This window comes from Bubalus bubalis, chromosome 1, assembly GCF_019923935.1.
Source record: "Bubalus bubalis isolate 160015118507 breed Murrah chromosome 1, NDDB_SH_1, whole genome shotgun sequence".
In the NCBI taxonomy this organism is placed as follows: domain Eukaryota; kingdom Metazoa; phylum Chordata; class Mammalia; order Artiodactyla; family Bovidae; genus Bubalus; species Bubalus bubalis.
Window position 1 is genome coordinate 167,242,787 of NC_059157.1, and position 23,028 is coordinate 167,265,814.

At 37.7% G+C, this 23,028-nt stretch overlaps 1 protein-coding gene across 6 annotated transcripts in view; it reads left to right on the top strand.

The window, feature by feature from the left end:
• Positions 1–23,028, top strand: part of PLSCR4 (phospholipid scramblase 4) — a 40,726-nt gene that overhangs the window by 410 nt on the left and 17,288 nt on the right. For 2 of the 6 annotated variants that reach the window (XM_044946289.2, XM_006057480.4), the window contains exons 2-3: positions 20,202–20,229; positions 20,717–20,827. Coding sequence is in view for 4 of the 6 variants with exons in the window: in XM_006057480.4 (XP_006057542.1) it covers positions 20,223–20,229; positions 20,717–20,827 (118 nt within the window). In the remaining 2 variants the exon portion in view is untranslated. Of the gene's footprint in view, positions 1–3; positions 479–20,201; positions 20,230–20,716; positions 20,828–21,005; positions 21,082–23,028 lie in introns of those variants that run through there. The other 4 variants (XM_025290388.3, XM_006057481.4, XM_006057482.4 and 1 more) reach the window with 4 other exon arrangements.

Sequence of the window (23,028 nt, forward strand, 5' to 3'; positions counted from 1 at the left end):
AGTGGGGCCGGGCGGACGGAGAGCGGGGTCGCGGGCGCCCAGAGAAGAGGTTCGAGGCCAGAGGACTCGACGGCGCGTGGCGTCCTGGGCTCGATACGCCCCGCGGCGCATCCTCAGGCGGTTTCCGAAGTTTTGGGCCGTCGGGAGGGAGCCGTCTCCGGCGCTGGCTGGGGGTCGGTGTCACACACCCCCCCCCCCCACCCCCCCGGCTCTGAAGTCGGCGGCCGTGGCCTTGGGACAGAGGCTTTGTTGGGGAGACCTTCCCTCCTGCGCAGAAGTTGCCCCGCCTCACTGCGCCCCTTTCCTGCGTCTCCTGCGCGGGACTGGGCTCCGCTGGGGTCTCGGGCTGCCCTCCCCCCTGCTCCTCACAGCGCTGGGGACCCAGGTCAGGTCGACTTGCAGGTAAAAGGGTTTGTAGTCACTTCTGGACGTGCTTTTCTGGCAGAGGGACGAGAGAACCCATCACTTTTACGTTCAGGTAAACTGCGGGAGAAGGAAATGGCACCCCACTCCACTCTTCTTGCCTGGAGAATCCCAGGGACAGAGGGGCCTGGTGGGTTGCCTTCTATGGGGTCGCACAGAGTCGGACACGACTGAACCGACTTAGCGGCAGCAAACTGGCAGGCTACAGTCCGCGGGGTCACAAAGAGTCAGACAGCTGAGCAACTTCACTTCAAACTGCGGGGGTAGGGGGCTTGCAGGGTTTCGGGGAGCAGTTGCTTTGTTTCTATAGAATAAAACGTTTATATTTCAAGACTTAGAGTTTTCTTTCCTTTGTTTTTCTGATCTTATCTTCTTTTAGGATCTACAATTTAGTTTTTACTTTTTTGTTGCATAGTTAGTAGGTATCCACTCAAACTAGTACAAGGATGAAGATACTATGCAGTAAGGTTTTTCCACCTTCTTAAAAGGGTAAAGCTTTAGTATTTTTTCTTGGGTGTGACTATGTTAGGAGTAGAAGGATAACCACCATCTGTCTATCTCGATAAACCTATCGTGGGAAAACTTGGAACACTAGCATCATTTCCAGGAAATTTGGAAAAGCAAAGAATGGTCATGATCATATCCTGTGACGTTGTTGTGTAGGCCAGTGAGGTAGGCAGGAGGACACATTAACATTCTGATTAGAAAAGAAGACACAAAATTAGCCCTTTTTACACATAATGCAGTTGTGTACCTTGAAAGCAACCTAAAATGTCATAAAAAAAAAATTTAATGAAGTGTCTAATTGCATCTAACTGCAATTTTAAATTTTCAATAGATATTATATATCTAAACTAGAATATAGATTAAAACAAAATAAGCCATTTAATTTGGCATGAAATAACTTGGAAAATGTATTTTTAAAGAGGCATAAAGCCCTAGAGACATAGATGAAAATATGCTATGTGAGAATGTATAGGTGAAAATATAGTAAAACACATTGTTCTAAAGATATAATTTCTCTGAAAGAACATATAAATTAAACAGCATCATAACCAAATTGGGGGGGGGGGGGATTGATTTCAAAACAACTGTTCAGCTCAAGTGGAAAAACAACTACATGCCCGGAAGATTTCAATTCCAAGGAAAGTGTACATATGTAAATGCGGATTTTTACTATAAAATAAAAGGTATTATAAAGCTATGATTTAAAGGCCATAGAATAGGGAATAGATCTACCAAACAAGGAAACTGAAGAGACAGACGAGTAAAAGGAAAGCTTACATTTGATAAGCATACTTCGTAAAGTCAGGGAATGGAGAAGAAATAACATTTAATTGATCATGTAGGACAGTTAGGTATTTATTTGGGTAACCTAATAATAAAACTTGAACTTTCCCTCACTTTTAACATAGCAATGAAATGTAGATGATTTAAACAATTTAAGTCTTAAATATATGAAACCTAGAAAAGCTGAATGAGTATTTGTGAGTGTGGCATGTGGGAAAGCATTTTTGAGATTGATAGAAAAACCTAAAGTCCATGTAGGGACATGATTCTTAACATTTGCAAGAAAAAAAAAAACATACAAATGGCAATTGTTAATAGAAAAAGAGCTAATTTTCTAATATGCCTAGAACTCTCATTAAGGACTGAGGATTAAACACTCCAATTTGAGAACCCAAAGTGTTAACTTGCTCAGTGGTGTCCGACTCTTTACGACCCCATGGACTGTAGCCTGCCAGGCTCCTTTCTCCATGGAATTCTCCAGGCAAGAATACTGGAGTGGGTTGCCATGCCCTTCTCCAGAGGATCTTCTGGACCCAGGGATGGAACACAGGTTTCCCACATTGCAGGCAGATTCTTTACCATCTAAGAATAAAGAATGTCAATTCAAAGTAAGAGAAACACAAATGACAAGTGGTAGAAAGACCCTCAGCCACATTAACTATCAGGAAAATGCAGAGTAAGATAGTGTTTGCCTGTTTCCCAGGTTTTGAAAGTGTGATAATTCTCTGATGATGTGATAAGAGAAATATACTCTTAGTGGAAATGTATTGATAAAACTTTTTTATGGTGATAACAAAATTTTCAAATATTCATTCACTTGCTGAAATTCATCATGCTCCTTCCTAAGTGTACAAATAAATATATGTGTCAAAGGTGGTCACAGTAGGATTGTTGTTAGAAGAAAATTTGGGCATAGTTTTGTAAACATTGATTGGAATTTGGTTATATAATTTATTGTACATTACAATGGATAATAATAGTTTAAAACATCTGTTAGTTCTAAGTGTTCTAAAGTGAAAATATGTCCACAGTATATTATAAATTGAAATGCAAACAGAAACAAACAAGTTGAAACACAGTATGTGTAAATATTTGTATGTCTGTATGTTTATTATATACATGTATGCTTTATCATGGTCTGAAATTGAACCTGTGATAGCTCTAAGGATGACTATATTATATGTATATTCATGTTCTGTTACATAGTTCTGTAATATATACATGTTTATAAATGAAAAGTAATATTATAATAGGAAAAATATTAGTAAGGATCCTGAGGGTATAAATGGTAATTTATGTATATAATTCCTTTATGGATAAGTTAGTTGTCATTCAGTGTGGAAGAAATATATTTTCTATCACAAAGCGTTTCATTTTCTTTGCTCTATTTGCTTTCTCTTTGAATGTTCTCTTTCAGGTTCTTTCTTTGAAAATCCCTTCCTTTATCTGGTTCCTTAGTATCGATTGCTATGATTTCCTATAGGCACACAATTGAAAAGTTGAAAAGTTTTGCCTGAGGGATTTCACAGCCTGTTTACATTTTTATAAACAGAAAACATAGTAATTTTTATACCCTTTTATATTAAAGTAGCATTGTCCTAAAATCACTTTTATAGTACTGGTTCTTCAGGAAGAGAGAGACACTGTCCTTTTAAAAAAAAGTATTTAAAATTAGACTTCATTTTTGTAGTTAATTCTTTTTGACTTTTTAGTCAAAAAAAACTATGGCAAAAATGTAGTAAAAATTAATAACAAAGTTGAGAAAATATTCTTGAAGTTTTAATATTATTCAGATAAATAACATGAAAATAAATTAAAAAAAACGAGCAAACAGTAAAATGGGCACATGACAAACAGGCAGTTCACAGAAGTGTAACTGAAAGTGACTTTTCAACATATAATAAAAACTGCTCGAGATATGGAAAATACACCTGAAATATTTCACCTTTCAGTTTGCAGTGACAAAACTTTTGATAAAACATAGTGTTAGGAATGTAACACAATTTTGTCTGGTTTGTGAGCTGATTCAGATTCATGAAGAAGAGTTTTACAGTAATACCAAAAATGCTCAAAACTTTAGACAGGCAATTCTGCTTCCAGGGATTTAACACACAAATACACAGAGAAGTATATATAAATTTATTTCAGCATTGTTTGTAATGGCATACAATTGGGAACAGTTTAAATTTTCATCAAATAGCCTGTTGAACTGTGCTGTAGTCATTTAAAAAAAAAAAACAAGGTTATATGAACTGAAGTGTAATCAACATCAAGATATTTTAATAAATGAAAAAGCAAAATAAGAAACAGTATAAAGGAAACTGCCATTTGTATTAGAAGGTATCAGATAGTAGAAAATCTGCCTGCAATGCAGGAGACTCAGGTTCTATCCTTGGGTCAGGAAGATCCCCTGGACAAGGGAATGGCAACCTACTCCAATATTCTTGCCTGAAGAATTCCATGGACAGAGGAGCCTGGTGGGCTGCAAGCCATGGAGTCCCAAAGAGCTGGACACAATTGAGTGATTAACGCACACACACACACACACACACACATATTTGTGTTTGCTTAGAAAACCTCTTGGAAGACACAAAATGAAATGAGAAATGGGGTATAGGTAGGAGGGATCCTTTTTGTGATATAAGTATATGTACTTTTGCTGATAATATTTTAAAATGGCTATTTTTGTACATGTAAGATTTCTTAGTATGATTTTATCGTAGGTCCTATGACATCCTGTCTTGTTACAGTTTTTGACACTAGAAGACTAACCAAAAAATGACACAATAATATATTTTCTGGTAATCTTTCAGATACCATGATTGGCATGGTCATGTTTCCTAAAACATCATGATTATGTTACTCTTCTGCTATTTCTTATACTCCAAGTAACAGAAACATGCCTCCTCTGAAAATTAAAATAAAGAAGCTTGATATTCTCTTTTAAAAAGTTAAACTAATATGTTTGGTAAAAGTTATGTATCAACTGTGACTATCAGTTTGCTCCCGTTTAATCGAATTCTTTGGTTTTAAAATAAAGCCACATAACCAACATCTTCCTAAAATGAAGGAAATATCCTGTCATAGACTTTTTGTTTGGAAGGAACCATGATGAGACTAAAATAAGAAAAATGTATAAAATATAAAAGCTTAATATACATTGATTAGATTTTGCCAACATTTTCATTTATTCATAATGAAAATAAATAACTGTTTACTATTGTATGACTGATTTCATGCAAATATATAATTAAATATTTATTCCATGTTCTAGATTCCATGTATCTCTGGACACTTAAATTGTGTATTTTATTCCAAAATCACAGACCTAAGTTTATCTTGTTAGTGCAGGCCTCTATAATTGCTTTTTGAGTAAGATTGTTTCTTCATTCCAGTGCATGTAACAGCAACCTATTAAGTTGCCCAAGTATGGAATAGGAATGACTGAATTCTTCACAATCACCAGACTTTATTCATACTGTACCCACTCAACTATCCAGTCCCCTTGTAATCAAGAAACACATAAAACTAATCATCTCAGTACTCCACAGGAGCCAAGACTGGTTTCAAATCTATAGAGTATTGTGCTTGAAAGTGTGCGTAAACTTTTCATCTTTGGTGAACCTGAGTTCTTTTTAGTTAAAATCATTTTAAGAGAGTAGATTGTCAGTTCTGTTTCTCTTTATTTTTTTTCATTTCAGATTACAAATTCTGTTATACGTTTCTTATAGAAAAAAATTTTAAAGGAAATATGATTTGTATTTTAGCATGTCTCTAGATCTTAAATACTTTTAAGACAAAACTATCCGTATTATAATTATATGCAGATTATTATAAGCATTTTGCTTATTTTGCAAATTATTTCTGACCATATTTTTTAAAGAAATGTGACTTTATAATGTTTCACTATAATGTGTCTTCTTAACTATTGTGCTGGATATTTATGTACTTTTCAGTTACTACTGTTTCAGTCTGTACTACTTTTTTGAGAATGAGAATGTATCACTTAAAATCCTACAACAATATTTTGGATTTCTCTTTACCTTTAGAGGAAATTTACTTGGGTCTACAAATGAGGTTTGAGGGGAAAAAATAGGTATTGTATTAGTAAACTGAAGGTTTAATTGAATTTATTAAGACAATGATTCTTTTAGAAGTGGACTGTTTTTGAGTGAGGGATAGACACATATAGATCTGAATTTGAGGGGGTGTGTGTCAGCGGGTGAGGGGGCAGTGAAGGATATGTCAAAACCACTTGGAAAATGGTTTCAAACCTCATAAACTTTGTGAAAAAGTCCTCTAAAATTAGTGATTCTCAGAGTGAACCAGCAGCATCAGCTCATCCTAAGTCATATTTGGAATAGTTCCAAATTTCTTTTATATAATTATCCACCTCCTTGAAAATCATCATATTTGATTGCTGAGGTGCAGGACTTTGTGCAAGAAGAAACTTAGGAAATCAATTTGTTCAAACTTTTATACAGGTATATCTTCATTCTTGTCTGGGTATGTTCTGTATGTCACAAGTTCTATGAAATACTTGCATAGTTTTTCTTCAATTTTGACATGAATATTTTGTAATTTTACACTCATGAGTACAAACTGTTATATTATTTGGGTAATATATGTAGCAAATTTGACTTTCTTAAATATTCTTGATAAGAGTGGAGTGTTTAAGACAAAGATATGTCTACATTCATTTTGAAAGTAGTAACATCAAATGATGAGTTAATATTTGGAAAATCCTTGTAGAAACATTGCATATCCTCTTAATGCTTTTGAAAGTTTCTGCTAAGTACTCTTGAATAGTATTGTAACAAAAAAATTTAAAAAGACACTTGATTTAATGTCATAATCTAAAAATATTTATTTAAAAATATCTTTAACTACTTGATCCAATTTAAAAATCTACACAAAGTATCCTCTTTAGGTTTGTCTACAGAAGGTGTTAATTTTCATTTCAAATGTAATGTCTCATTTGTTTTTGAGTTATTTTAATGTTGGAAGTTTATGTACTTATAAAGGTGTTGAAAGAAGTTTTCCCAGTGGAAAAGAGGTAAAACATCTGCACATTTGATCATGTCCCTGTTTCAGGGCATCATTTTCTTAGTTGTTTATATAGGTACATAAATATATGTTTCTGTACTTGAATAATTAAATACACACAGTAGAAATGATATTTAATTCCTTTACTTAAAAATTGTATTTTCACCCCCAACATGAGGGAATAGAGAAAATGAGAAAATGTTGGGGAATTCTGTAACTCTTACTGAGCTGTAGGGATTCCTCTTTCCTTCTGCTTTAGCCAGGATGGCAGGTCTTCCCTGGACTCTGTCCACTTGGCAACTGCTACTGTGTGTCAGGCTGCATTGAAATAGTATTACATCAGGAATACCAGAGAAAAATTAGGAAACTGATTCTGGTTGGAGAGTGTTTCCCGTTATGCTCGTCCTCTCCCAGGCTTGAATGCCCAATCATTCTGTCTAAATTAAGTACATATACCAGTATGTTTACTGAATCTGACCCAGATCTGGAACATGTGACCTCTGAAGAATTTTTTTCCTCTGGGTTCATGGATCATTTCTCTCCTAATTACACACATATTTCAAAAACCTTACAAAAGGGAAGTTGAAAGGGAGCTCAGTAGAGGAGCCTGTTTTCATTTTAGAGGGATGGTACAGTAATCAGTGAGTTGCAGAAAGTAATTTTCAGTCCATTTAGAATATTAACCTGGCCTCTGATGATGGTTTTGAACAACCCTTTGCCCAGTTTATAGAACTGTGACCTTAATTGGATTATTTAAACTCAAGGGCTTCTGTTTCCTTACCTACGTAGTGAAAATTACAATCCATCTCAAGCAATGTATGCAAAGTTCCTAAAATCTCATAGATAATTAGTAGTTGTTATCTAAAATTGAAACCCAATGACACTATTTTATGTATATTGTATTAGTTCATTTGGGGGATTAATTAGCTCTTAATAGCGTACTACTGCTTAAAAAATGCTTTAAATATTCTCTAAAAAATATTAAAAATTTTCACCTAAAAATCCAATTTTCTATTTGGCCTCATTCAAGATATTTTTGCTTCCCTGCTGGCTCGGTTGGTAAAGACTCCACCTGCAATGCAGGAGACCTGGGTTCAATCCCTGGGTTGGGAAGATCCCCTGGAGAAGGGAATGGCTACCCACCCTAATAATCTTGCCTGGAGAATCCCCCTGGACAAAGGAGCCCGGCAGGTTACAGTCCATGGGGTCGCAAAGAGTCAGACATGACTGAGCGACTTAAGCACACATACAAGATATGTTTAAATTGAAGTGTAAAAACAGTTATTTGCTTGAGAATTTAGAAACATGACTTGTTTACCTAGGCTTCCCTGGGTACATATTTACATATATAAATATGTGTATAACAGGTAAACAGTTTATATGTCATGTGTTTGGTATATAAAATACATATTTAGTATATATAAATAATTTAACATAGTTATCACTACATATAAGGTTGTAGAAATAGTATGTGATCAAGAGAATTACATTTGTAATTTATATGATGAGCACAAAAATATAATACTATAGACAATACAAAAGTGACAAAAATGTAAAAATTTAGGGGAGCTATCTCCATGTGAGTCAACTAACAATCAAAAAGCTTTTAAAGAAAGGAAATTTTAGAATATGCAACCTCCTTTTTTTTTCCCCAGAGAAACTGATGTGTAAAGTGCATATATCCTATAATCCTTCATGATCCAGTATCTGTCTCTGCTCAGTCGTGTCCGACTCCTTGCAACACCATGGACTGTAGCCCGTCAGGCTCCTCTATCCATGGGATTTCCCAGGCAGAATACTGGAGCAGGTAGCCATCCCTTTCTCCAGGGAATCTTCCCAACCCAGGAATGGAACCTGCATCTCCAGCTTGGCAAGTGGATTCTTTACCCCTGTACCACCTGGGAAGCTCATCTTCTTCCTGAGCTCTATTTACATCTCAAGAAATCTTACTGCAGAATTCTTTTGTAAAATGAATTATTCACCTACCTCATTCCATTTACTAAAATACATAAACTGACTCAGTTTAAAATGTACAGCGAACATTTTTATTATCCATGGTAACATTACATATGAGTTAGTCTCTATAATCCACAAAACTTTTGCTGAGCCAAAAGAGATTAATATAAATGTATCACCATTACTGTAAAAACATTTCAAAAGCCAGACCCACCCAGTTAAAATGAATTTTATATTCTGAAAAGTAGCATATCTGAATTAGTTGTTTCTGCTTTATGATTTTATTGTCTGTCACCAGAATGCTGTGCCCTACAGAAACAAAAAGCTCATTGAATAGTACATACAGTTGACCCTTAAACAACACAGGTTTGAACAGTGAGGATCCACTTACATGCAGAATTTTTTCACTGAATAAGAACTATAGTACTGCATGATTGGAAGTTAATTGAATCCAAGGACAAACGTGAACCAGGGACAAAAGGAAAAACTATGAAGTTATAGGTGGATTTTGGACTGCTGAGGGTCAGCACCTTGAGTCCTCATTGTTCAGAGTCAGCTGTATTGTTCTACTTTCAGCTCTGTCCCACCTCAAAAATAAATATTGAAGAGTTTTGGTGTGGAGGAAAAGTAGGTAGCTGCACTGGGTAAAAGAAAGGCTCGGGCAAAATAGTAACATGGTCTAGCCTCTGGAACTGGATTGCCAGTCTGATTCTGCCTGAACTTCCTATTAACTGTACAGTGTTGGAGAAAAGTGAAAGTGTTAGTCACGTAATTGTGTCCAACTCTTTATGACCCCATGGACTGTAGCCTACGAGACTCCTCTGTTCATGGGACTCTCCAGGCAAGAATACTGTCGTGGGTTGCCATTTTCTTCTCCAAGGGATCGTCCCAACCCAGAGATTGAACCCAGGTCGCCGAAGTTGCAGGTAGACTATTTACAGACTGAGCCACCAGGGAAGATACAAAGAAAGAAAGTGAAAAGGCTTGGAGAATATCCCTTTAAAAGAAAAAAAAAAAGAAATTTATTTATTTATTTTTGGCTGTGCTGGGTCTTCGTTGCTTCATGGCTCTTCTTTAGTTTCGGGGAGTGGGACTACTCTCGCTATGGTCCATGGGCTTCTCACTGTAGTGACTTCAGTTGCGGAGCACGGGCCCATGGGCTCTAGGGCTGTCCAGCTTCAGTAGTTGCAGCACGCGGGCTCTGTGGTTTTGCCTCCTGGGCTCTAGAGCACAGGCTCAGGAGTTGTGTGACACGCGCTTAGTTGCTCTGTGGCATGTTGGATCTTCCTAGACCCAGGACTGAATTCGTGTCTCCTGGATCGGCAGGTGATTCTTTACCACCGAGCCCCCAGGGAAGCCTGGAGAAGAGCCTTTTTAATAACTTTCTGTGCCACAGGTTTTCACCTCTATTTTAGTATCTCTTCTATAAAGCTTTCTATGAAAATAATATTTGTAAACTTCCTATGAAGATGTTTTTAAAGTATTTTTTTGAATACAAGTTAAAGATAGAAAGGGATCAACAATAATGGGTGATCTGATTTGATATATTGGCTACAAAAATAGTAATCAGTTTTTGGGCCTCCAGTCCTTTTCATCTGTCAATATAAAGTTAAGAAATGTAAAAAAAAGAGAAAGCAAAAGAACACAATACATCTAGTGAATTTACTGCAAGAATCTAGTTAAACCCTAAATGTATATGATTTGGGGTGGATCAGAGGCCATGTTTCTGGATGCCTCTGTCAAGTATGATTTGAACTAATTTGTTTTCAGCAGTGATTTCAAGGAGGCTACCCCTAAACATGTGTGTTTAGATTTTCTTTCTTTCAAAACAGTAGCTACCCAGCTATTACAATATTCAATCCAGAATCCACAGGTAAGCTAAATCAGAGACAATGCGTCTGTTGCTTTTAAACCTCCAATATGGGGCTGTTTCTCCAGGCAGCCATCAGATTTACACTTGTCTTTATTTTGCTTTGTTTGAATAAATTAATAGAAGTTTAATATGATGTGGGGTCTTCCCCAATGGCTCAGGAGCAGTAAGTATTTAAAGGGTCACTTACAAAAGGAAGCATTAATGATTCTTTTGAATATAAGTAAAAGTTCCTGAGTACTTACTATTTTGTAATACATTTGAATTCAGTTCAGTTTAGTTGCTCAGTCGTGTTCGACTCTTTGCGACCCCATGAATTGCAGCATGCCAGGCCTCCCTGTCCATCACCAACTCCCGGAGTTCACTCAAACTCATGTCCATCGAGTCGGTGATGCCATCCAGCCATCTCATCCTCTGTCGTCCCCTTCTCTTCCTGCCCCCAATCCCTCCCAGCATCATGGTCTTTTCCAATGAGTCAACTCTTCGCATGAGGTGGTCAAAGTATTGGAGTTTCAGCTTTAGCGTCATTCCTTCCAAAGAACACCCAGGGCTGATCTCCTTCAGAATGGACTGGTTGGATCTCCTTGCAGTCCTAGGGACTCTCAAGAGTCTTCTCCAACACTATAGTTCAAAAGCATTAATTCTTTGGCGCTCAGCTTTCTTTACAGTCCAACTCCTCACATCCATACATGACCACTGGAAAAACCATAGCCTTGCTAGACGGACCTTTGTTGGCAAAGTAATAGCTCTGCTTTTCAATATGCTATCTAAGTTGGTCATAACTTTCCTTCCAAGTAGTAAGCGTCTTTTAATTTCATGGCTGCAATCACCATCTGCTGTGATGGGAGATGGGAATTTTTGGTGTCAGCCTAAAACCCAGCATAAGGTCTTACACATGGATGCTGGGCAATACATGATAAATGACTGAATGACAGATAGCATTTTTTAAACTACATTTTAATACAGACATGTATTCTTGGTCTCTTTACCAGTTAGTTAATTTTACCTAGTGAAGTACATACTTGTCCACGATTTGCTCTGTTCCAGGCACTGTGTTAAGTGCTATCCGAATGTAACCTTGGTTAGTCTTCACAACAGTTTGTAAGGTGGATCCAACTGTCCTCATGTCCATGACACACAGGAGGACTGAGGAACAAAAAGGTTACAGAGCTATCTGTCTGGGGTTAATCTGTCTGAACCACTATCCATACTGTGTGAAATGTGCTGGCATACACAGTTTACCAGCTACCCAGGCTTCTACCCTCCTCCAAGTATCCCATCTTGTGTGCAAAGGATATCACCCCCTAAAGGTTATATATTAAACCCAAATAGGGGACCATGATGGCTTCCTAAGTGGCTTAGCAGTAAAGAACCCACCTGCCTATGCAGGAGATGGAGGTTCGATACCTGGGTAGGGAAGATCCCTTGGAGAAGGAAATGGCAACCCACTCTGGTATTCTTGCCTGGGAAATCCCATGGACAGAGGAGCCTAGCAGGTTACAGTCCATGAGATCACAAAGAGTCAATCACGACTTAGTGACTAAACGACAAGGGGACTGCGATAGATGGACTAGGACTTTGCAAGAACTAGCTGTATTTCCTGCCGCTTCTCAGAAACTGAACAGACAGAAATTTCAGACTACTCAGAAATTGTATAGACAGGACCTCTTGCTTTCTTTTCTCTCTTCTCACAGCAGAAGGCACTGGAGGCAGGCAGAGGCCAAGGTTTTAGATTTCATATGCAGGTTTCCAAGCCTTGTGCCTAAAGAACTGCAAGATTCCCATGTGCCTAGAGTCTCTCTTGCCAAGAGACTGACAGATTCTAGTCAATTGTTGTTTAGTTTCTCAGTCATGTCCTACTCTGCGACTCCATAAATAGTAGCCCACCAGGCTCCTCTCTCCCTGAGATTCTCCAGTCAAGAATACTGGAATGGGTTGCCATTTTCTCTTCCAGGGGATCCTCCCGCCCCAGGGATCAAACTGGTGTATCTTGCGTTGGCAGGTGGATTCTTTATCCCTGTGCCACCTGGGAAGCCATTCTGGTAAATATTCAACTGTGAAGAGCTGCTGGTCGTTTTTCAGTTGTGTGATTGAAGTTTCAAATATCCCTGGTATGGCTCTAGGGCTTGTGGTTTTATTGAACTTTGCTAGTATGTCACTGTTTACAAAGGTGAAATTGCAGAGTGAGCATATAAAGCAGCTGCAGTGTTTGTTACAGCAAGCAGTATTCAGGAAAGTGCTCTTTGCTGTGAGATGCCGTTTAAGATATCAGGGCTACCTTACACAGCCGCAAACCAACTTCCCCAACCTCATCCTACAATGTCCGTGTCTCCTTTCCCTCATAATTACATTTCACTTGGCTTCAATTTCCCTCTAAGTAACCTCAGCCTAGAAAATGCCAAGGCCTTTACAATTAAGAGATCTGTGGACCGTGTAATGCTAGCCTATTATGGAGACACAGCTCAGTTTTCTGATTTCCATTTGATAGAAAGCCAAAAGTCAGCCTTTCTTCAACTTATGGCACTTTTTCGCCTTGCTGAGTGAGACGTCTGAAACAATTCAGTGCATTTTAAGAGAAGATTAAGTTAGCAACATTCCTGATTGTACCAGTTGGACATTATCCTGCCTTATATAACATTCTTGATAAAAACCATATTGTAAAGTTTACATGAAAGGGGAGAGAATTTAGAGTGGTGAAAAAAGAAACCAGTGGCTCAAAGGAGGGAGGAGGTAAATTCCATGAGTACCTGCAGCTTGTGAGGCAGTGTGTTGGTATACTTTACTTTAAATGGATTGATATCCATTACTTTTAAAAAACATTTTTATAGATTTAAATTTTTTTTCAAAATTGGTATATTTTTTCAAGCTGTTTTTCAATCACTCAAATCACATTTGAATGCTAATTTCTACCTGGTGTGGTTGAGAACTGTTATTTTTCTTTACACTGTAACAACTCAAACATGCCTGGTCAAAGGTTTCACCTGCCTTGTGTTAAAAGTACAGATTTCCAGGCCCAGACTCCAGAGATTCTACCTCGCTTTTGGCATCCAGATATGCATATTTTTTTCTTCAAGTTTTTTTTTTTTTTTTTTTACAAAGATGTTTTCATTTTATTTATTTTGGCTGCAGCACTCAGCTTATGGGATCTTCCTTCCCTGGCCACATGCTTGGCAGTGAAAGCATGGAGTCCTAACCACTGGACCATCAGGGAATGTCCGTCCTTTAAGTTCTTTTTGTAATAAAATTGTTCAAATTTGTATCTTCACTTAGCTTCAGCAGTTGTTAACATTGTCATTTTGTACTATGCTATGTACCGTTTGCTACTATAGACAGATGGATGGATGATAGATGGATGGATGGATGGATGAATAGGCAGCTGGATAGATAACTAGATAATTTAGCCCCTTTTCACTAAGGCACTCAATAATCTGTTCTAATTACTTTCTGTCACATATCTTTGACAGCAATCCCCAGGCTTAATATAGAAAGGAACAACATATGTTTAGTTAGAAATTTACACTCAACATACACCTGTCACATGGTTCATCACAATAATAAAGAAGTACTTTTTATTGTGAACAATGTCATACATACAAATATGCAAATTTAAACATACATCAGTTCAGTTCAGTTCAGTCGCTCAGTTGTGTCCGACTCTTCGAGACCCCATGAATTGCAGCACGCCAAGCCTCCCTGTCCATCACCAACTCCTGGAGTTCACTCAGACTCACGTGCATCGAGTCAGTGATGCCATCCAGCCATCTCATCCTCTGTAGTCCCCTTCTCCTCCTGCCCCCAATCCCTCCCAGCATCAGAGTCTTTTCCAATGAGTCAACTCTTCGCATGAGGGGGCCAAAGTACAGGAGTTTCAGCTTTAGCATCATTCCCTCCAAAGAAATCCCAGGGCTGATCTCCTTCAGAATGGACTGGTTGGATCTCCTTGCAGTCCAAGGGACTCTCAAGAGTCTTCTCCAACACCACAGTTCAAAAGCATCAATTCTTCAGTGCTCAGCCTTCTTCACAGTCCAACTCTCACATCCATACATGACCACAGGAAAAACCATAGCCTTGACTGGACGAACCTTTGTTGGCAAAGTGATGTCTCTGCTTTTGAATATGCTATCTAGGTTGGTCATAACTTTCCTTCCAAGGAGTAAGCGTCTTTTAATTTCATGGCTGCAATCACCATCTGCAGTGATTTTGGAGCCCAAAAAAATAAAGTCAGCCACTGTTTCCACTGTTTCCCATCTATTTCCCATGAAGTGGTGGGACCGGATGCCATGATCTTTGTTTTCTGAATCTTGAGCTTTAAGCCAACTTTTTCACTATCTTCTTTCACTTTCATCAAGAGGCTTTTTAGTTCCTCTTCACTTTCTGCCATAAGGGTGGTGTCATCTGCATATCTGAGGTTATTGATATTTCTCCTGGCAATCTTGATTCCAGCTTGTGCTTCTTCCAGCCCAGCGTTTCTCATGATGTACTCTGCATATAAGTGAAATAAGTAGGGTGACAATATACAGCCTTGACGTACTCCTTTTCCTATTTGGAACCAGTCTGTTGTTCCATGTCCAGTTCTAACTGTTGCTTCCTGACCTGCATACAGATTTCTGAAGAGGCAGGTCAGGTGGTCTGGTATTCCCATCTCTTTCAGAATTTTCCACAGTTTATTGTGATCCACACAGTCAAAGGCTTTGGCATAGTCAATAAAGCAGAAATAGATGTTTTTCTGAAACTCTCTTGCTTTTTCCATGATCCAGTGGATGTTGGCAATCTGATCTCTGGTTCCTCTGCCTTTTCTAAAACCAGCTTGAACATCAGGAAGTTCACGGTTCACGTATTGCTGAAGCCTGGCTTGGAGAATTTTGAGCATTACTTTACTAGCGTGTGAGATGAGTGCAATTGTGCGGTAGTTTGAGCATTCTTTGGCATTGCCTTTACATATACTCTTTAAAAACTAGTTATAACCCATCACCCCTGTTCATACCACCCTGTTAGAACTAGAACATTAGCAGGAAGTTCAGACCCCTTGAGGATCAGAGCTGAATACTTGTCCCACATCACTTCTCCTCCATATGTAACCATTTTCCTGAATTTTGTGTTAATAATTCCCTAACTTTTTTTAAGTTTTCTCCCATACATGTATCAGAAAAAAGTTTTTGTTTCATTTTTCTGCTTTTTAATATTCTTAAATGGATTCATATGTGTTCGCCTATGACTTACTTTGTTTTTTTGTGTTGTAATTTTAAGCTACATCTATTGATGGGTATGACGGGGCTTCCCAGTTGACTCACTTGTAAAGAATCCACCTGTCAATGAAGGAGATGCAGGTTAGATCCCTGGGTCAGGAAAATCCCCTGGAGGAAGAAATGGCAATCCACTCCAGTATTTTTGCCTGGAAAATCTCACGGACAGAGGAGCCTGGTGGGCCACAAGTTAAAGGGGTTGAAACTAGTTGGACATGACTTAGTGGCTGAGTATGCACGCACACATGATGAGTATAACTGTACTTTGTTTTCTCTACAGTATACTCTTGTACTTTATGAATATACCAGATTTTATTTATCCAGTGTACAGTTGATAGAAATTGGAAATGTTTTCAGTTTCTTTTGATATGCAGTGTGTCAATAACATTCTCATGTATACCTGTGTGTACATGTGCAGTCACTTGAGGGTACAATCCTAGGAATGTCCAGAATTTAAGGTTCTAGAAAGGTATGGGCATTTCCCTAAACACCAGATATTACCATCATTAAAGGAATAGGACCAATTCCTAGAACTCTTGATTGGCCTGCAGTTGGGTCTGTATTTGCAGTGTGTACCAGGAAGCAGTTTTTACTTTTGTTATTGTTCAGTCACTAACTCATGTCCAACTCTTTGTGACACCATGGACTGCAGCATGCCAGGCTTCCCTGTCCTTCACTATATCCTGGAGTTTGCTCAGATTCACGTCCATTGAGTCGGTGATGCCATCCAACCATCTCATCCTCTCTTGCCCCCTCTCCTGCCTGCAATCTTTCCCAGCATCAGGGTCTTTTGTAATGAGTTGGCTCTTCTCATCAGGTGTCCAAAGTATTGAAACTTCAGCTTCAGCCCTTCCAATGAATATTCAGGGTTGATTTCCTTTAGGATTGACTGGTTTTATCTTTCCTAGGACTCCAAGGGACTCTCAAGACTCTTCTCCAGTGCCATATTTCAGAAGCATCAGTTCTTTGGCACTCAGCCTTCTTTATGGTTCAACTCTCACATGGTTCAACTCTTGTATGTGACTACGGAAAAATAATAGCTTTTACTAGATGGACCTTTGTCGGCAAAGTGATGTCTCTGCTTTTTAGTACTGTGTCTAGGTTTGTCGTAGCTCTTCTTTCAAGGAGCAAGCATCTTTAATTTCATGGCTTCCCTAGTGGCTCAGACAGTAAAGGATCCACGTACGATGCAGGAGACACAGGTTCAGTCCCTGGGTTGGGAAGATCCTCTGGAGAAGGGAATGGCTGGCCACTCTAGTATCCTTGCCTAGAGAATTCCATTAACAGAAGAGCCTGGCCAACTACAGTCCATGAGCTCGTCAAGAGACAAACACTACTGAGTGACACTAACACTTTCACTTTTACTTTTAAGACACAATAAACTCCAGCTCCACAGAAGGAGAGGAACTGGTCGAAGACTGGTGGCCCAGACTTGGCAAGAGCCTAGAATCTACATACTGGCTTATGCAGTGGTGACATTCACTGGGTCAACTCAGTATCCATATTGACTACTCACTCATATAGTGTTCCAGTGCTTCTTTGACATATCTATTCTGTGTCGGTAACGTTCTACTCTACTTGAACAACACAAATGACCACATTCTGTACTCTGATAAGCAAAATGATTCATTGGAAAGAACATGGAAAGTACTTAGAAGTACTTAAGTTTAGCAACATTTTCCATTTATGTATCAGATGGTTTTTGTTTGTTTCTTCCACTATTACACTTTTATTTATTTTTTGTTTTCAATTTTTCTTTTATATTGGAGTATAGTTGATTAACAATGTTGTGTTAGTTTCAGATGTAGAGCAGAGTGATTTAGTTACATGTGTACCTGTATCTATTCTTTCTCAAATTCTTTTCTTATTTATGATACTAGAGAAAAAAACAATTCTCTTTGCCTACCCAACAGTAGATCTTTGTTGATTAGCTATTTTAAATACAGCCGTGTGTACATGTCAATTCCAAATGCCCAGTCTATTCCTCCCCCAACCTTTCCCCTCTGATTACCTTAAGTTTGTTGTCTAAGTCTCTGACTCTGTTTCTGTTTTGTACATGGTTGTTATATTTTTAGAGTCCACATAAAAGTGATACCATATATTTGTCTTTCTCTGCCTGACTTGCTTCATTGAGTATAATCTCCAGATCCACCTGTGTTGCTGCAAAGGGCATTATTTCATTCTTTTAATGACTGAATAATACTCCATTGTGTGTATGTATACACCACATCTTCTTTATCCATTCCTCTGATGATGGACATTTAGGCTTCTTCCATGTCTTGGCTATTGTAAACAGTGCTACAGTTAACTTTGGGGTGCATGTATCCTTTTGAAGCGTGTTTTTCTCCAGCTATATACTTAGAAGTGGGATTGCTGGATCATATAGTAGCCCTATTTTTAGTTTTTTAAGGCGTCTTCAGACTGTTCTCTACAGTGGCTGCACCAATTTACATTTCCACTAAGAGCATTGGAGGGCTTCCTTTTCTACACATCCTCTTCAGCGTTTATTGTTTGTAGATTTTTTGATTATGGCCATTCTGACTGGTGTGAAGTGAGACCTCAGTGTAGTTTTGATTTGCATTTCTCTAATAATTAGCGATGTTGAGCGTCTTTTCATGTGCCTGTTGGCCATTTGTATGTCTTCTTTGGAGAAATGTCTGTTTACATCTTCTGCCCAAGTTTTGATTGGGTTGTTTGTTTTTTCGATACTGAGCTGCACAAGCTATTGTAAATTTTGAAGATTAACCTCTTATTGGTTGCATTGTTCACACATATTTTCTCCTGTTCTGTGGGTTGTCCTTTCATTTTGTTTATAGTTTCCTTTGCTGTGCAAATTCGAGATAATACATGAAAAGTCCTCCGCCTTTTCCTGACAGTTGATAAGCATTCAGTATATTGTAGCTTTTGATGATGTTCTCTCTTTGTCATCACACAGAACTAAGAAACCTGAAATATTGAAATTCCTTTCTCTAATAATAATCTTTTCCCCTTGACTGAATTAATGGAATCTCTCTCCTAACCCACCTCTTGTTTCAAATATCATCTCAACATTTTTACTTCTCTGAATTATTCTCATAATGTTCACCTACACATATTTTTGACTTAAATGTTTAACTTGTCTTCTTTTAGCCTTATCTTAAACATAACACGTCTTGATTTAAACTTTTGATTCCTACCTTCCTCAGTCCGCAATATTTTCCCACCATCTTCCTCTCTAGTTCAGCTACTGGCATCACCATCAACTTAGATAACCTGGGTTAAAAAGTGAGACTCATCCTTGATTCCTCTCTGTACTGAGTCCATCAGCAACTCCTGTAGGTTCTGCTCCCAAATCTTTTAATGCGTCTGACCACATCTGACCCTCTCCCTGTCACCTCCAGTCTAAACCAGCATCAGTTCTCATGTAAATTACTGCTGCCATCCCTCCCCCACTGCTTCTACTCCCGCACCCTTGAGATAAAGTTTAAATAGATCTGATCACTCCACTGATTAAAGTCTCCTAAAGACTCCCCCACTGCAATTACAACAGATTCCACACATTTTACCATGAGTTTTAAGTATGATCAGACTTCTATCTCCACCTCTGACCTTGGTTCTCTTCTTTCCCTGTGTCCCTGTCACACCTGAACTCTTTCTCTCCCTTGAGTATCACAAAGCTTACTGTTATCTCAGGGCCTTCTCATTCAACTTTCTTGTCTTTCTGGAACTCTTCCCTATGGTTCAGCTAGCTGAAAGGTCACCTCCTGAGAGAGGCTTTCTCTGACCCTTGGGGGCCATCCATGTTTTCACTACTTTAACTTTGTTTTCTTCATAACTGTACTATCTACATTTAATCTTAAATATTTGTTGATATGTTCCACCCCACTGGAATATAATTTCTAGCAGAGTGCCCATCTAGTTTACTGCTATATTTTCAACACCACATAGAAAATAGGTGCTAGGGAAATATTCGGAGAAGGCAATGGCACCCAACTCCAGTACTCTTGCTTGGAAAATCCCATGGACGGAGGAGCCTGGTGGGCTGCAGTCCATGGGGTCGCTAAGAGTCAGACACGACTGAGCGGCTTCACTTTCACTTCTCACTTTCATGCATTGTAGAAGGAAATGGCAACCCACTCCAGTGTTGTTGCCTGGAGAATCCCAGGGACGGCGGAGCCCGGTGGGCTACCGTCTATGGGGTCGCACAGAGTCGGACACGACTGAAGCATTTAGCAGCAGTAGCAGCAGCAGGGAAATATTTGTTGAATTAATGAAGGAATGAATAAAAGATAACTAGAGACTAAAGAATTATAGAACTTCTTACATGTATCACTGATTAATAACAGTAACTGTAAATGTATAAGGTAAAATTTTGTTTGTTTGTTTGTTTTCAGGTTTAATTGGAATTCTTCAAAATGTCTGGTAAGTTTTTGTGAATACATTTTAATATGCTGTATTTTCAATTGTGAATTGTGTGATTCCTTTCCTTAAAAAATTGGAGTCTATTTCCTTTTGAAGTTACTTATTTGTGTTTAATATTTGAAGAATATATATACATATACATTTATTTATTCATTTATATATATGAACATTCTTATTTATCTTTGACAGAAAAGGATTAAAAAGGATTTAGAGTGGCATATAGGTAATGAAAAACTCTGATTGTACATGGGGGCAAATTAGGTAAAGGAAAAATGCAGATGGGAAAGTAAGTCTGCAAAGAGGTAATAGTTAAAAATATATTTATAGGTTGATATCTAATATACATACTGAGTTGCTTTTTATAAGAAATGAGTATATTTAATATTGGTCATGTTCATTGATGCATACCAACAGAAAAAATGAATATATTCTCTAATCATATTATCATTCCCATTGTAAGCCATGTACCACCTTTCTCACCCCTAAGATATAGTCCCCACAGCCCCTAAGAAACCTGCAGATGAAACAGAGAATCAAATAACATCACCTGATCCAAGGCCTGGTGCCCCTCCTGAGTACAGTTCCAGTTTTGTACCAGGTAGGTTAAATATTCGGAAAGAATCTTTCCCCTCTCCAGAAAACCATCCTCATAGTTAAGATTGCTTTTTAAATTAACTAATTAATTAATTGAAACATTCAATAAATAAATATTTAATGCCTACAGGGGCCAAGTAGTTTACTAGATGTTAATTAGAATCATATTCCTGTCTTCATAGGATTTATAGGCAACTAAGGAAGAAAATTGTACAAACATTGATGGCACTCTTTTTGCTTAAGAATGAAGAGAATGTTGTAAGTGCGCAAAGGCAGTAACTACCTCTATGGGGGATTGGAGGGAATCACTGAGGAAATCAAGTTTTCCTGGCACAATGAGGAATTTCTCAATCAAAGGAAAGAACACTGTGTCCAAAAGCTCATGGTCATGTTGGTCTGGTCTGAGGCATTTATGGGACAAACGCCAGGAGAAGTGCAGAACAGTGGAGGCAAATGGCTTCAAGTTCTGATTAAGGAGCTTGTTGTTCTGCAAATATTTTTGTAAGTCTGAAAACTCATACTGTATTCAGGGACTCAGGAAAATGGATGCTCATAAGTATGTGGGCAGTATGTAGCTTTTTAAAAATTAAATCGTCTTTTGACTGAGGAAGTACTTTTAATCAGGATTATATTCAAATACATTTTAATGATTTAGAAAATGATAAAGTGTAGTGCTATTTCTTTAAATATATATTTAAGCATATGTTTTGAGATAGAAACAAGTGAGTTAGGCTGTGGAAGCGCAGAAGAAACCCTGGTATCCACAGGATACTGGCAAGGGTGTTCTCTTGGCTGCAGACATACGATCCATGGAGCTCAGGTAGCCTTTGTCTCTGCAGTGCTTTCTGAAGTTAGGGCTTCCTTTTCCTCTTTCCCTCATGTGTATGTGTGTTATGTGAATCTGAGCATTCAGCCCCTGTATAACCCCTCATTACTGCTTAATGCCTGCTAAATCCAAATTTTTGACAACCCTGGGTCATAATTTCACTGTATCTGACCATTACTCTATATTTTACTTCAATGACTATCAAATTATCTACATAATCTATCTTATATTCACCAGTCGCTCTATATCCAAGTACCTAGGTTATACTAGAACAGAAACTCTACCATTTCTAAGAAGTAAGTGTTGGCTATAAATCATGTTCTGTTCACCTGGGAAAGTGTCTGTCTGTTCCCTTCTGTATCAAAAAAATTAGCAAGAAAGCAGGATACAGCCTTCAAGTTAAACGAGTAGGTAAGTTGAAAAATATTATGATGAAGAGCATGCGACTAATGAATTTTCAGTTATGAGAATCAGCAACAAAAATTTACTGTGATCACCATCTAGTGGCTGAACAATATACTTACTTATACTGATGCAAATTGTATCCCCTTAATACGCTTTAGCGTCTGAGCCACTGGGAAGCCCTAATTCGCATTAAGGAACTGGAAATACTATATTTGAAATACTTAGCTTTAATGAATTTCCTAAGGTTCAATTATATATTCCATTTGCATTATATTACTGGATATTTATTCCCACGGAAAATAATTTTGACCCAAACATATTTAAAAGAATAGTTAATAAAGAAACCTTTGTTATGTATAGTCTATTGAAAGAGAAAATGACATATATTTTTAAAGTAAAAAAGGATAATAATAGTCAAAATGACTAAGAAAATACAAATTCCATAAAGCAGTATTTCTCACACTAATAATGGTAGGACAATGCTCCATAGCAAAGTTATACAAAGTTAAACATGTTTTATTGTGTTGTGTTTTCTTGCAGAACAATCAGAACTTTTAAAAGCAGTTTTAAAGCTTAAAAGGGAGTATAAAACACCTACCATTTCCCACACATATTATGCTCTTGTCTTAACATCTCAGAATAATGCATTCTTAGAAATCATTTGATTATATACATTTTTATATAATTTTTTAGAAATATAGTCTCTATACTGAATAGCACCATAATCTAAATTGTAATTTTCTTGCTAATTTATTGATCTTTAAATTTTGTTCCATGAGGTATTTTTATCCTAAGATTACATGGTTAATACCACAATAATTAATCATCAACTCATTAAAATGATATAACAATTAGTATTTTTGAGATAGTTTATATGACATTGTTGTTTTTTAATAATAGTTCTAAAGAGGAGAGAGATACCCAATATCTAGCTCAGTTTGGGTACTCTTGAATACAGTTCTTAAAGAAATTGA